The sequence below is a fragment of the Eptatretus burgeri genome, chromosome 18, assembly GCF_056783735.1.
Source record: "Eptatretus burgeri isolate ZD-2024b chromosome 18, Ebu_testis_v1, whole genome shotgun sequence".
NCBI lineage: Eukaryota > Metazoa > Chordata > Myxini > Myxiniformes > Myxinidae > Eptatretus > Eptatretus burgeri.
Genome location: NC_140978.1, coordinates 9,385,244 through 9,400,904, shown reverse-complemented (window position 1 = coordinate 9,400,904; position 15,661 = coordinate 9,385,244). Strand labels below are relative to the sequence as shown.

The 15,661-nt window shown below is 43.2% G+C and overlaps 2 protein-coding genes across 3 annotated transcripts in view; one reads left to right on the top strand and one right to left on the bottom strand.

Annotated features, from left to right (window-relative positions):
- The window catches only part of N4BP2 (NEDD4 binding protein 2), a 96,151-nt gene extending 92,144 nt beyond the window's left edge, over positions 1–4,007 (bottom strand). The window contains exon 1 of the mRNA XM_085864110.1: positions 3,793–4,007. Within this exon, the coding sequence (XP_085720236.1) occupies positions 3,793–3,889 (97 nt within the window). The 5' untranslated portion in view covers positions 3,890–4,007. The remainder of the gene's footprint in view (positions 1–3,792) is intronic.
- An 8,742-nt stretch (positions 4,008–12,749) lies between these two features.
- The window catches only part of LOC147008555 (sister chromatid cohesion protein PDS5 homolog B-like), a 162,058-nt gene continuing 159,146 nt past the window's right edge, over positions 12,750–15,661 (top strand). Inside the window, exon 1 of one of the 2 annotated variants that reach the window (XM_085864114.1) lies at positions 12,750–12,882. The gene's annotated coding sequence lies outside the window, so the exon portion shown is untranslated. Of the gene's footprint in view, positions 12,883–13,169; positions 13,193–15,661 lie in introns of those variants that run through there. The other variant, XM_085864116.1, reaches the window with a different exon arrangement.

The window sequence follows — 15,661 nt, the reverse complement described above, 5'->3', positions numbered from 1 at the left end:
ACCAGCAAGCTGGCACTCATTTTGCCGACCTCGGAAGGATAACAGGCAGAGCCAACCCCACCTGGTATTAATTCAACAGCCATGTGGGATTTGAACTCAGGATCAGAGGATCCCAAGCCCACCACCCTAATCATTAAGCCCACATCAGGCATGCCAAATACCAAGACCTCAAGAATGAAGTGAAAAGATCCTGGAAGCTGAAGAATGCCAAAGGTGGATACTTTGAGACCTGCGAGGGCTCCATTCCACTTTCTGAAACCCCTATATGGAGATAACAACCAACAACACACACACGCACACACGCATACGGAGGTGGATACTTTGAGACCTGGGAGGGCTCCGTTCCACTCTGAAACCTGTATGTGGAGATAACAACCAACGACCAATGACCAATAACACACACACACACACACACACACACACACACACACACACACACACACACACACACACACACACACACACACACACCGGTGCCAAGTGTTATTGGAGTAATACAGTTTATGTACTCCAGGGTGAAAATCCACTTTATGTACTTCAGTGTATATACTACTATATATAGTATATACACACGTGCAAATGTACACACGCATCAAGTAAATAAAAAGGACAAACACAAAGATTTACCTTGAAACAGAATTCTTTGAAAGAGTATTTAAAGTGGGTAATAATTAGTGAAATTAAACTCAAAAATGTATCAAGCCACAGAACACAAAATGTTAATCAACACTCTATGCCTCCACAGCAAGAACAAACATGGCGAACACCTGGTCGTATGGACCTTATTGTTTATTAAAATCTGTATCGATGTCGAAGTGAGAGGTGGATAACAATCGGAGATTGCACAAAATGGTTAAACAAAGCGATGTCCTGTAAAAATAAAATTGCACATTGTCAGTGGATGAGACACCTTCCGAGGCACCCAGCGCACAGCACCGCGGGACCAAACAAAGGCGGAAACGTACGTCTAATCGATGTGAGATTGAAAGCTCGTGTACTTTTTCCCGAAAAGAACAACCAAGCAGCTTGGAGAGCGCTCACCAAGTGGCTTAAGCATTCAATCAAGCACTCCAACGAAACGGTCGATAAGATCAGATGTGGCAGCAACATTCCCCTCCTGAATGGTAACAGGAATTGCAAAGCATGTTCCAGTCACATGATTTTATGTCGGTCAAAATGGCCGACTGCGTAAATTTCTTCAAAATCTTCTTCTCCAGATCCACCAGTCAGAATGCTACCAAATTTGGGTTCAAAATTAGGACAGGGTCATGATGTTAATTTGCAGAGGTCATGCTGATCACATGACCAGAAGTGTGTCAAAATGGCGGACTTCGTAAATGTTTGGGAAAATCACGTAAATTCCTTCAACAACCTTCCTCTCCTGACCCACCAGTCAGAATGCTACCAAATTTGGGTTACAACATCAGGCCAGGGCTCAGATAAGCTACAGGTCAAGTGGTCCTATTTTTATAGATTTTACAGCATATGACACAAGTCTTAAGTGTCCAGTGGATCTCTTTGTGCTCCATCACTCAATCTAAACATAGGGTCAATACCTGTGGGTGCTCATCTGGCAGCAGCTGGATAAGAGAAGCAGGGAACCACTGATAGACATGGATGACCCACAAAATATGTAACGGAGAAGAAAGTAAATACCAATGAATTTTTTTTAATGCCATGAACAAACTTTGGTACATCATGGGTGATAAAGGTTGTGGTCAAGTTTCATCAAAATTGTGTTTGTGGTTTCAGAGAAGAAAGCAATTACATATTTTGGGGGAAAACCCCACCGCAGAACCCCTTTGACCACAATTTTTATAACGTCGTGAACAAACTTTAGTCCATCACGGGTGATGAAGGTGGTGGTAAAGTTTTATCGGAATTGTGTGTGTAGTTTCTGAAAAGATAGCAAATACCTCTTTTGGGGGAAACCCTCTCCTCCCCCGAAAACCCCAAGACCCAGATTTTTCTTTTGTGATGTGAACAAACTTTGGTACGTCACGGGTGATGAAGGTTGTCATCAAGTTTCATTGAAATTGTGCGTGTAGTTTCTGAGAAGAAAGCAAATACCTCTTTTGAGGGGCAAGCCCCCACCCCCCCCCCATAACCTCCCCAGATCCCAACTATTTAAATTCCATGAACAATCTTTGGTACATCATGGGTGATGAAGGCTTTCGACGAATTTCATCAGAATTGTGTGTGTAGTTTCTGAGAAGAATGCAAATACCTATTCTGGGGGTCAACACCCCTTACACCATCTTAGACCCCAATTTTTCTAATGTCATGAACAAACTTTGGTACATCATGTGTGATGAAGGTTAGAATCAAGTTTCATTGGAATTGTATGTGTCATTTCTGAGAAGTAAATTTGGGGGGGGGGTGACCCCCACCCCTTCCCCGTAAACCCCCTGAGACTGCAATTTTTTTAATGCCGTAGACAAACTTTGGTACACCTCGGGTGATGAAGGTTGTGGTCAAGATTCATGAGAATTGCATTTGTAGTTTCTGGGAAGAAAGGAAATTCCTATTTTGGGGGGCAAACCCCATAAATCCCCTCAGGGCCCGATTTTTTGTAATGCCATGAACAAACTTTGGTACATGCACGGTGATGAATGTTGTGGTCAAGTTTCATCAAAATGGCATGTGTAGTTTCAGAGAAGTTGCAAATAAGTATATGTGGACGAACAGATGGACGGACGGTGCGCCACCCTATAATTACGTTCCAGGCGAGCTAAAAACCTGGATTTTTTTTTTTAGGGGGTACGTTCACTCATAATCTGGTTAACGTCACTCATCTATCTATAATTCCAGCAGTGTGTGTGTGTGTGTGTGTGTGTGTGTGTGTGTGTGTGTGTGTGTGTGTGTGTGTGTGTGTGTGTGTGTGTGTGTGTGTGTGTGTGTGTGTGTGTGTGTGTGTGTGTGTGTGTGTGTGTGTGTGTGTGTGTGTGTGTGTCTGTGACCGCTGTTTCTTGACAACCACTGGTCCGATCTAATTGAAACTTGCCAGGTATATTGCTGGGGACCTGAGGATGTGCCTTTTCAAGGTTTGATATTAATCGGACAAGTGCTTCCCAAGTTATGGCCATTTATTTACCAACCAATGACAGGACACGTTGCTGCGTAGGCGTGGCCGATGCTCCATTTAGTTACCAATCACAGGACACGTTGCTGCGTAGACGTGGCCATTGGGGAAGATATCCTCAGCCACGTTCCCCATTACGGGTTACAACGTACGGACTTCCAGATATTGATGACACTGTATTCTAATAATTTCTCGATTTCTTATGCGCATTTATAGATAAACACAATGCCCAATCCAGTCGTCGTTTACGAGAGCGAAGGAATGGCCTGTGTGGTTGTTTGAAAGTTTTTTTTGTTTGTTTTTAAAAAAATTTGGGGGGGGGGGGTTGCACTACGGCCACGTACTAGTTCTGAAAAAAAGGAAACAAATGAACACTGCACACAAAGACAACGTCACAATTTTTCCAAGGGGTGACAAGATATTGTGGCCACCCTGTACTCTTTGTAAGGGACGTCATGCGATCTTTAACGTCCACCAATGAATGCGAGCAGTCGGGTGGGGCACCGTTTAATATCCATTTGAGGGACAGCACACATCGATGAATGACCCTGCTGTGAAACACCGGCATGACAGTTGGTAGCTGCGTCGGGATTCGAACCCAGCTCGACAGCTTCGAGGCGATCGTGCGTACCTCGTCTAGCCCATCCTGTCATCCCACTTATTAGCGCTGCCGGTCCATGATGGGTGTCGGTACACAATGGTGTGCTTACCGAGCATTACCGCATTGGTGACCTCTGGCATCTCCATCGTGGACGACGCGAACAGCCAGGCAGTAAAAGTACACCGCAGTGACGAGGCTTCACGCATGAATCGACTTTCGTTCGATTGAGGTCAGTCGGTAGGCGAGAGAAACGGTTTGAAAACTCGATGATATTCAGAGACGACTTGTCCCGCGCAATCTTGAGAGGAACTTTGCGCGAGCCAACCCTTCTGGCGGCAAATTTTAATTGCATCGACATGCATTTCTGAGGTAAACGTGTACAAATCGTCTGCCATGGAGTACATTGATAAATCTTTACAAAGCAGCTTTTATTCTCGTTCCAGTGTTTTCATAAATACCAAGCTGTTAAAGACGTCAGAACAGATCCCTGAAGTGTAAATCAGGAGATCGTTAAAACGCCAAATAATAATTCTTCTTCTTCTCTTATTCTTCTTCTCTTCGACCGCTTCTTCTTCTTCTTATTCTTATTCTTATTCTTATTCTTATTCTTATTCTTATTCTTATTATTCTTATTCTTATTCTTATTCTTATTCTTCTTCTTCTTCTTCTTCTCAACAACTGAGCACAATGAAGGCTGAAGTGATTACAATGATTCTAATTTTGAACGTTTTTTGATATTCGCACTCAACAAAATGCAGACACGTACGTACGTATGTCCGTACACGACTGATTGCTTAACCCCGATTTTCACTTTGCGAGCGAGGGCGAACATTTAGTTACAAGACATAATTTGACGTCGCCACGTCGACCGATATGCCACCCGCCCACATTATTACATCGTTATACATACTTGTACAAAGATTGATTAAACTTCCAATCCTTCAGCTGTTCTCAAGTATGACATTTTTTACCAGACATGACGGATGACTTTTTTTTTTTTTTGTATACCTTGTCGAGGCTCGTGGGAGAGCGAACACACAACGCACATCAAGGCGGGGGGCATGAGACAGGAGGGGAGGGAGAGGGGAGAACAAAACATTGGGGAACAGAGACATTAGGAGATCTGTGGGAGGGAGAGGGATGGGACGGGGAACATGGGGAATACAAAATGGACTTTACAGGGACTTTCAGGAAGGAAAGCAGGGAATTTGAAGGATTATCGGGGGTAGAAAAGATCGAGGATTTGGATGGGGGATGATAAGAGGTGGTGGTGAACAGCTGTTTTGAAGGCCTGGAGGGAAGAATGGGAATGAATAGAGTGAGGGAGTTTATTCCAAAGGTGGGAAAAAGAAGAATGAAAGAGTGAAGATGAGCAGTGATTCGTGATTTTGGTAGTTTTACCAGAAGGGGGTTGTTGGCGGGCCTTGAGAGCTCTGCGGAAATGTGGTGGGGACAAATCGCAGAGAGAGCGGGGGGGGGCAAGGCTGGAGAGGAGACAGTCGAAGACAGAAAGACCACCGACCAACCTGCGGTGATTGAGTGAGAAGCCCAAAGACTCAGCCTCATCGTGGGAGATGCCAATGGTCCGAAATGCCTTGGTTTCTACAGTGTGAAGCCGAGAAAGGTGGGAGACAGGAGCACCAGCCCAGAGGGGAGAGCAGTACTCCATCAGGCTGCGGACAAAATCTTTGTAAGTGGTCAGGAGCTCAGGTGGGCCGAGGAAGGACTTTGCACGACGGAGGATTCCCAGTCGGCAACTCGCTTTGGAGGAGAGGTTTGAAATGAGGCTTTCCCAGGAAAGGTCATGGCAGATAGTGAGACCCAGAAGCTTGAAAGAAAAGACTTCTTCCAGAGGATTGTTGAGAAAGTGGATGGGGGGGGGGGGGTTTCTAAACGGTCCTTTCAGAGAGACATAGTGAGAGTGTGACATTTGTCCGGATTGAAAGACATGTTCCACGTGTTGGACCAGTTTGTGATTTTACCCAGATCTGCAGTGAGCGAAGAAGCTGCTGCTTGCCGGTCTGAGGGATGACCGATGATACAGCAGAGGGTGGAGTCATCCGCAAAGAGATATTGAGGATTTTCCAGAGAGTCGGAGAGATCATTGATGAAAACCAGAAAAAGAACAGCGCCCAGAATGCTACCTTGAGGAACTCCAGCCTGGACAGGAAGGGGAGATGAAAGAACTCCATTTCGGGCCACACGTTGACTGCGACAGGAGAGGAAGTCTGTGAGTCATGAGTGGAGGTGGCCTTGGATACCACAGAAAGAGAGTTTGGTGAGCAGGACAGGGTGCCAGACCGTGTCAAAATTTGACCTCTTGATGCCAAATTGTAATCAGGTTATCTTTGCATCATAATATATACTTCTACTAAGTTTGGTCAAATCCCATCACTAGTTCACAAGTTAGCATGGTAACGGAATTTTACCTCATGGGACCTGGAGGGGAGAGCAATGCAGTACTCCATTAAGCTGCGGATGAAGGCCTTGTCGATGGATAGGAATTCAGGTGCCAAGGAAGGACTTTGTATGATGGAGGATGCCCAGTCGGCGGCTGGCTTTGGAGGCCAACTTTGAAATCTGGTTTGCCCAAGAAAGATCATGGCTGATAGTGAGACCCAGGAGTTTGAATGACTGAACCTCCTCAAGATGACAACATTGTTGAAGAATTCCTGTTTTGTGAGACACTTCGCTCCACCACAACTGCTCAAGACATTTCCAAAATGGTCAGTGTGTTTTTTTTTTTTTGAAAGCAGCAAAACCTTCACTGGATGGATTGTTGTGCTGTTTGTACTGACGGCCTCAACTGTTGTGGCGGCCTCTTAAAAACGTCTTTGAGTGGACCAAACAGTATGAAAGTCCGAAGGGGCAAGGTCAATACTCTACGGAGGATGCTCCAACACCTCAAGTTCTGGAGGGTTTCCACAGTATAGGCAGCAGTCAACAACTTTGTCGAATTTCTAAAATCCTCCATTTTCATCCAATTGACAAGAAATGGGAACAAGATTTGCATATCAGTTCACTGAATTCAACCACTAATTATTTTTAATGGCAACATAGATCAAAAGGTCAACATAAGCCAAAGGTCAACAACAAAGGTGGTATTCCTAAAATCCTCAATTTTCATCCGATTGACTTGAAATTTGAAGAGGATTTATACATCAGGTCACTGAATTCAACTACCTAAATATTTTTGAGGTCAACATGGAGAAAAGATCAACATAGGTCCAAGGTTAACAACGAAGGTTGTATTTTTAAAATCCTCAATTTTCAACCCTTTGACTTGAAATTTGAAGAGGATTTTCAGATCAGGTCACTGATTTCAACCACCAATTATTTTTAAGGTCAACATAGGCCAAAAGGTCAACATATGCCCAAGGTCAACAACTAAGGTGGTTTTTCTAAAATCCTCAATTTTCATCCGATTGACTTGAAATTTGATTGACTCCAGCCATAATTTGAAGTCGAGTGGGATTTTGTACGCGAGTGAAAGAGGTCAATCCTGATGTTGTCATTCATTGCTTCTTGCATCGAGAGAACTTGGCGACACAAGAGATTCAACCAGAGTTTCACTTGGTTCTGAAGAATGCTATCCAAATTGTGAACTTCATCAAGGCGAGGGCACCAAATTATCGACTGTTTCGTGTTTTGTTTGAAGAAATGGGATCGGAGCGCCAGCACTTGCTCTAGCACTCCTCCTACTCCTCCTCTTCCTTCATATGCATGACAAGGCCGCTGGTTGCATCATTGGCTGAGGGCACGACTGTGCCGCTGATGCCCTCTATTACCAGAACACTGGTACTCATTTCGCCGACCTCAGGAGGATGACAGGCTGTCGATCCGATCTGGTGTTAATTCAATGGCTGACAGGGGCTCAAACTCAGGATGCTCTCGCACTCAGAATTCTGCTGGCTTTCTGATGGAAAAAAATCCTTTCACGTGTTATGTTGCTCAGAATGGAAATTACAATTTTTTTTCTGAGAGACAAAAGTCACTCGTTGGCTGACCGCTTCAAGGATGAAGCCCAGCAGAAAACCCATCTTACTTGAGTGACATTTTCCAGCACTTGAACCAGTTGAACACTGAAATGTAGGGGCAAAATCGGACCATTAGTGATGCTGGTGAGAAGATCTCTTCATTCAAAAGGAAATTATCCCTTTGGTAGGAAAATATGTCAAAGGGAAAGAAAAATTGCAGCATTTCCTGGGCTGAATGAATTGCTTGAAAATGCAGCAGACACTTGAACTAACGTATATGAGACTTGAACTAGCGTTCTTGAAAACGCGATCAAATACCTGGTTGAGACCTTCCAAGAACACTTGGAAAAACTTCAAACGGAGATCGATCGATACTTGCCCCAAAATGTCCATCTTCAGAAGCACAGCTGGGTGAGAAATCCAATTGATTTGGATATCCATAAAGTTGGGAATGATGTTGATGGATTCCAGGAAGAACTCCTCGATCTCCAGGAAAATCAAGTGCTGCGACAAATTTGCTCAAGTTTCTTGATCACAGATCTGGGAGCAGCCACAGGGTAAGTTGTGAGACAGAGAAAACTCTGCTTCCTTTTACAACTACTTATCTTTGTGGTTATAATCAAGACAAGAGCAAGAAATCGTCTTGACCTGCAGCATGACCGGTGATGTGCCCTCACCATCAATATTCAGCCGAGGATAACTGAGCTGACTGAGAAAATGCAGCATCAGCGTAACCACTGAATTGCGAAGGACGTCTTATGTCTTTTGCTGTTGTTTTTTTCAAACATCTTTTTGTTTCAATTTGCACGTCTTCAAATAAATGTTTTGCTATCATGTGATTAAATGAGCATTATCAGTGGCTCAATGTCCATTTGCGTGTTTCGAGACATTGAATTAAAAAAAAAAAACATTGAACCTGAATGTCAGATTTCTATTAAATCTAAATAATTTTTTTTTAATGAAAATAAATAATAATCAAATAAATATAATTACGTTTCTCGTATATGTGTATGTATTTTTATATTTGTATACATATTGAATTTTATCATAAGCCTGAGGGTCAGGAGGTGCTGTTGGTGGCTCATTGAGAGTCACAGCAAAAAGGTTGGGAACCAATGCTCCAGAGTCCAGACCATCCTATCAGCCCTACACTAACATACATAAATGAGACTTGAACTTGGGTTCCCTGTATCATAAGCTAGGGGTTCATTTTTACAATAACAGTAATTGCACACACACACACACACACACACCCACCCGCACACACACACACACACCCACACACACACACACACACACACACGCACACACACACACACACACACACACACACACACACACACACACACACACACACACACACACACACACACACGTCTCGTAAATGCAGCTTCCATTCAACAAAGATAGGTGTAAAGTGGTCCATAACGGAAGTAACATCCAAAAGTCAGCCTACACTATGGAAATTATCTCTCTGGACATATCTTGAGCTTTTGATAGTGTCTGGCATCCCACCTTGCTCTCCAAACTCTCTGTCTATTGCATCCAAAGACAACTGCACTCTTGGATTCCTGACTTCTCCACTCATGGCCAACATGTTGCTCTCAACGGAATCCTTTCATCTCCTCTCTCTGTCAAGGCTGGAGTGCCCCAGGCAGTGTTTTGAGTGCAGTCCTATTCATAATCCTCATCAATGATCTCTCCGACTCTTTTGAAAATCTTCTATATTTATTTGCTGATGACTCCACCCTCTGCTGTGACATCCTCATCCTTCAGACAGACAGGCTGCAGCCTCTTCCCTCTCTTCAGCCCTTGACAAAATCACAAGCTGGTCAAACACTTGGAACATGTCTTTCAATCCTGATAAATATCACTCTCACTATGAATATCTCTCTCCAAAAGGACCGTCTGGTAACCCTATCCCCCTCCCCCATCTACTTTCTCAACAATCCTCTTGAGGATTCAGTCATTCAAACTCCTGGGTCTCACTATCAGCCATGATCTTTATTGGGCAAACCAGATTTCAAAGTTGGCCTCCAAAGCTAGATGCCGACTGGGCATCCTCCTTTATACGAAGTCTTTCCTTGGCACACCTAAACTCCTATCCACCTACAAGGTCTTCATCCATAGCTTGATGGAGTACTGCTCTCTCATCTGGGCTGGTGCCCCTGCCTCACATCATTCTCAGCTTGAGGCCGTGGAAATGAAGGCCTTCAAGATTCTTGGAATATCATGTGATGAAGCTGAGTTTATGGACGTGTCATTTTGCCAGTGGTCTCTCTGTCTTCTACCGCCTCCTTTCTGGTCTTACACCGTCTGCTCTGACCATGCTTTGTTCCCCACCCACTCAGGTGTCTCCAAGGTGCACACAATCTGCCAGTCATCCTCTTCTTAGTAAACTCCCAAAATCCAATATCACTGCACACATCCACTCAATTGTCCCTCGACCTGACTTCCCCAGTCTGTTCAGTCCCATTCTTCAACTCCAGGGCTTCAAGACAGCTGTTCACTACTACCCCCATTCATACTGATCTCTTCTACCACAAATGACAGCATTGACAAGTACTCTCCTTTTCAAGGTTATGGTGATCCCCCCTTCCTTTCCCTCAACGATTTTCGTTTGTTCGTTGTTGGTTGGTTTGTTGCACTTAAAACCATTGAATTAACACCAGGTGGGTTGATTCAGCCTGCCACCCTTCTGAGGTTGGCAAAATGAGTACCAGTGTCCTGGTAGTGGGGGCATTGAATTGGCGGCACTGTTGTGCCCCCAGAAAATTATGCAGCCAAGCAGTCACTGGCCGCATACGAAATAAATAAATCAATTCAGCTTGTGTGCAGCTTGTTTACCCCCATGTGTCCTTCTTTCTCTCCCCCTGATCTCACTCACTCTCAGCTCTCATCTCCGCTCTGATGTTGGTGTTACCCCTCTCCATTTTGTTCCCTTCCATTCTGCTGTCGCTCCTGCCAGGAGCCTCGATCATCCACTCCAAATAAAACAGATGAGGTGCGTGTGTGTGTGTGTGTGCGTGTGTGTGTGTGTGTGTGTGTGTGTGTGTGTGTGTGTGTGTGTGTGTGTGTGTGTGTGTGTGTGTGTGTGTGTGTGTGTGTGTGTGAGATGCATTTTGTGTCTATTAGTTACGTACATCTATTTATTAATTACGTCCTATTGGAATGTACCTTTTGACTCTTTAGACTGCTGAGACCCCTTCAACCTTTGAAGACCCTTAAGACCAAGACTCTGAAATACCTCTAATTATTATTATTATTATTTGGGTTCCAAGGCTTCCAGCCTGGGAAACCTATTGTTTGTAATCAGACGAGCAAAAACGTCCAAAGCCGTGAAGACCAATGAAAATTTGGTCCAATGGACCAACGCCCCCCCCCCCCTTGTGTACAAAAAAGCTTTCACTGTCAGAAGCGTCAACAAATGGAATGCCCTACCAGAGGGGTGGGGACACCTTATCAATACAACTACTATCAAACCAGTTCAAGTCCGCACATTGGGCTAACCATCCACTGAGGTACAGTCCTTTATAGAGGGTTTTCAGAGCCGTCCCATAATGCCGTGCGCGTTTCCATGTTGGTTGTGTTCACCCCCTGGCAACGACAGCATCAGCAGCTCCACAACGTATCACGTTTATCTCGTTATTCTGACTTACTGCAATGGAAGGTTACACGAATTATGTGGCCTCCTTGTTGGTCTTGTTACCTTTTCTCGCTTGTTTAGCTTGCCCACCAGTGTCCAATATGGCGCCCGCGCACTGCATCATGGGTACTGGGAGCCCTCCAAACCAAGGAGGTTCCAGAACAGTAACGAGGGACAGTTCTGCAAAGGTTCACGCCTCGACATCCAGTAAATTTAGTAAAACGTAAATGTATTTTTAGATCCTCGTGGAGGATCTCTAAGTCTTACCCACGTTGTTGTTCTTCATCTTCTTCTTGTGGACTTTTTTGTTTCACAGCCTGCAGTTTTCATCGAAACTTCCTGAAACTTGGCATATATATGTAGACATACCCTGCGCAGACAGTAACCATCTCCGATTTTGAAAATTCCTCTGAGAAAAAAAAGTTATGACGTCAAAATATCTCCGCTAATGGAAATCGCCTAAAAATTGTCTCCAAAACTCGGCAAGCTTTTTAAATTCTGTTTGCGGGAATTGAACAGATCATTAGCAGAGATGAATTACCGCACATATGATACATCACTATGGCGTCATATCAATTTTTATGACGTCATTCCTATTTTGTGACATTTTTTGTTTCACAACCCAGAGTTTTCATCGGATCTTCGTGAAACTTGCCATGAATATGCAGAAACCCCACGCGCAGGCAGTAACCATCTCCGATTTTGGAAATTTTTCCAAGAAAAAAAGTTGACGTCATAATATCGCCGCTAATGGAAATCGCCGATACCATTATCTCTGAAACTCGGCAAGCTGGTTGAATTTTGTTTACGGGAATCAAGCCGGGAATTAGCACAGAAAATTTATCGCAAACCTGATACATCACAATGACGTAAAATTCGTTTTTATGACGTCATCATTAAGAGGACGAGGATCTTAGCTCATTTGAGCTTGTTTTGACATCAAAATGATGTATCATTTCATATATACTGTGTGGAAATATATATATATATATATATATATATATATATATATATTATACTGTATATATACAGTATACTGTATATATACAGTATATATATGCAGTCTATATATACAGTATATATATTTATATACTGTATATATATATATATATTTAGTATATACATATATATATATATATATATATATATATGTATTGTATGCACCTTAATTTATATATACTTGTTGGGAAGAGCATTCTAAAGTGTAAAATGGTTTTGGAGAAATCCGGAGGGGCATTGAGAATCGTGACAAGGCAAGAGGGAGAGAGAGAGACATATATACAGTATAATGAGGGGGAGGGAGAGGACAAGGCAAGAGAGAAATAATATCATAGAGGAGGTGAAGAAAAAAAAACGATCAGGAGTGCTGGCAAAACAACCAGGGACGGATACACAGACAGAAGAGCATCGCGAGGGAGTTGAGAGGATGCTTGCAATTGGTCGTTCCCGCACAGCGCCGATGGACAGCTCAGCCAATCGGCGCAGCCGTCTCTCTCTCGCCGTCAGGATCCTTTGGCGCCATTTGAGGCGCCGAGGCCGATCTGCCGCTGTGTGGTGTTGTTGTATTGATAAACAGGTAGGGCCGATCGGCTCTTAAAGCATCTCTCAAAGGCGCGTCTTTTTCGTTTCATTCACGCATCTTGCCTTTTGCCGTCTTCTTCTCTCACGTTTGCATTGCGTGCTCTCTTTCATCTCCGTCTGCAGTTCTCTCACTCGATCATTCCTCTCTGGCCGTGTCGCCTCCGACTGATCTGTTTTGCGCTCCTTTCGTCCCGTCTCGCATGCTTGGGCAGGCGGGTACTGACTTTCTGATGACGGACGTTTCACCGGGCTGTAGTGGTGTACTGATTGTAAATACCCAGGAAGGGCCGTCCTGCCGTGGCCTGGTACGGCTTTATGTGGCCTACAATCATGGCCTGCCTGTCAGCCGTTTCAGATTGCTGTGTAGCTCGGTATCGAGGCCTGTTTCCACTGCCTTGCTTTGCTTTGCCGGCCTCATGATCCATCTACCCCTTATTGGAACCAGATCTGATCGCTGATTGGCTCTTTCTATCTCAAAGCTAACCCTGACCCGTTTTCCTGTCAGTCATGCCAACTTTGCACCTCCTTTTGTTAACTCTGATCTGTGGGGATTTTTTTTTCTTCATAATCTTATTTTGTGTCGTTTTCTTTTGGCCTTTCATTTCCTACTCCTTCAAACATGATTTTCTGACGTAATTTTCTTTTGGCTCATTCTGACAATTATTTATTTTGTCGCATGTGTCTGGTGTCTCTTGTGACCAACCCTAACCCCCTATATCCACTCATGTTATGTTTGGGTCCACCACTGGGCTCTTCGTCACGTGATTGGTAGAAGAGCTGGACAATTTTGTTTGGCCATTGGACCGGTGGACCTATATATATATATATATATATATATATATATATATATATATATATATATATATATATATATATATATATATATATATATATATATATATATATATATATCACGAGGAGGAGTGATGTAAGCGACATTTTTTAATGATGTGATGATGATACGCTCGGATGATAGGGTAAGGGTTAAAATAGTGCTATATGGCATTAACTCCAAAATGGCAGAAGTGTCCCTTGCATCACTCCTCCTCGCGGCGCCTCATACACACACACACACACACACACACACACACACACACACACACACACACACACACACACACACACACACACACACACACACACACACACACACACACACACGCGGCCCGGCGAGGAAGAGTGATGTAAGCGACATTTTTTTAATGATATGATGATAGGCTCGGATGATAGGGGAATGGTTAAAATAGTGCTGTATGGCATTAACTCCAAAATGGCCGATGTGTCCCTTACATCACTCCTCCTCGCGGGGCCTCATATATATATATATATATATATATATATATATATATATATATATATATATATATATATATATATATATATATATATATATCTCTAATTCCAGCAATGTCTGTGACTGCTGTTTCTCGACAACCTCTGGTCCGATCTAATTGAAACTTGCCAGGTATATTGCTGGGGACCTGTGGATGTGCCTTTTCAAAGTTTGATATTAATCGGACAAGTGGTTCCCAAGTTATGGCCATTTATTTACCAAACCAATGACAGGACACACTGCTTTGATTTCACAAATATATATATATATATATATATATATATATATATATATATATATATATATATATATATATATATTTTTTTGAACGTACGGGCACGCACGCACAGGCCCACACTAGTGTGTATAATATATATATATATATTCTCGTATGAAGGCGTTGTGTTGTTATGAAGAAGTGGGCCTGTGTGTTGGTTGCTAAGACAACACAGAACGTATTACAGTATTTGCAATGATTCGTTCTTTGATATGCAATACTATGAGCTGAGACATCTTTAAACAAGAAAAAGTTAAAGTGGAATTGTGTTTTTCCTTCGATCAAGTGTCTACTTTTTTGGAAGTAAATTTTGTCATGCAGCACCATTTCCATATTAAAACTACTACTACTACAACTACTACTTCCTTTAACGGCCCCAATTATTCCCACTTCCTTGTGGTATCGAAGAACGTTTCTGGCCCAAGTCTTTCATGAACTGGCTGGCCAGGCCTGACGTCCCTGAAGGTGGCAGGAAATTGAAATTTGCCCAGGGTGTTGGCTGTAACTTGCCTCCTCCTTGAGGACGCACCGTGGGATGAAGGGAAGACTGAGCTTCTGGCTTAACCTCCTTCAGAGGGATGGTGAATGCATTGATGCCTTGCCCTGCATGTGAAACACCCAGGCGGCAGTTTATAGCTGCGTTGAGATTGGAACCCAGGCTAGAGGGCTCAGAGGCGAGTGCGCGTACACCACTAAGCTGTCAAGCCTGCACAATGTTTGCATTTTAAACATTATTTTACTTTTATTTGTTATTGATTTGTGAGAAAGGAATTTGATAAAGTTACAATCTGTCATTTCATGTTTCTGGTGAGACCTCGGTTTGGAGTTTGGATCCTTGCCTCACAATATGGAGCAATGCAAGTTTTATTTTTGAAACTCAAGTTGATGTCCGGTGTCCACTCAACGTTCACATTCCTTGGGTTTGAGTCCTTAAGGAATTTAACAAAACACCAAGAAGCTGAAGAAACTTTCACTTCTTTTCATGTCGATTTTTCCATTCCCTGCTTCCTCATACCTGTTTTGAAAACCGATGTCCCTTTTCTCTTGTGAACTCAGGTGAACTCGTGTTTTGTGTAATGACTACATGATTTTGTCTCCCCTCCTACGGTGAGGAAGATGTGTTGTTCAAATTACTGTTTCTTTATTTTTTTCTATTCTTCAATC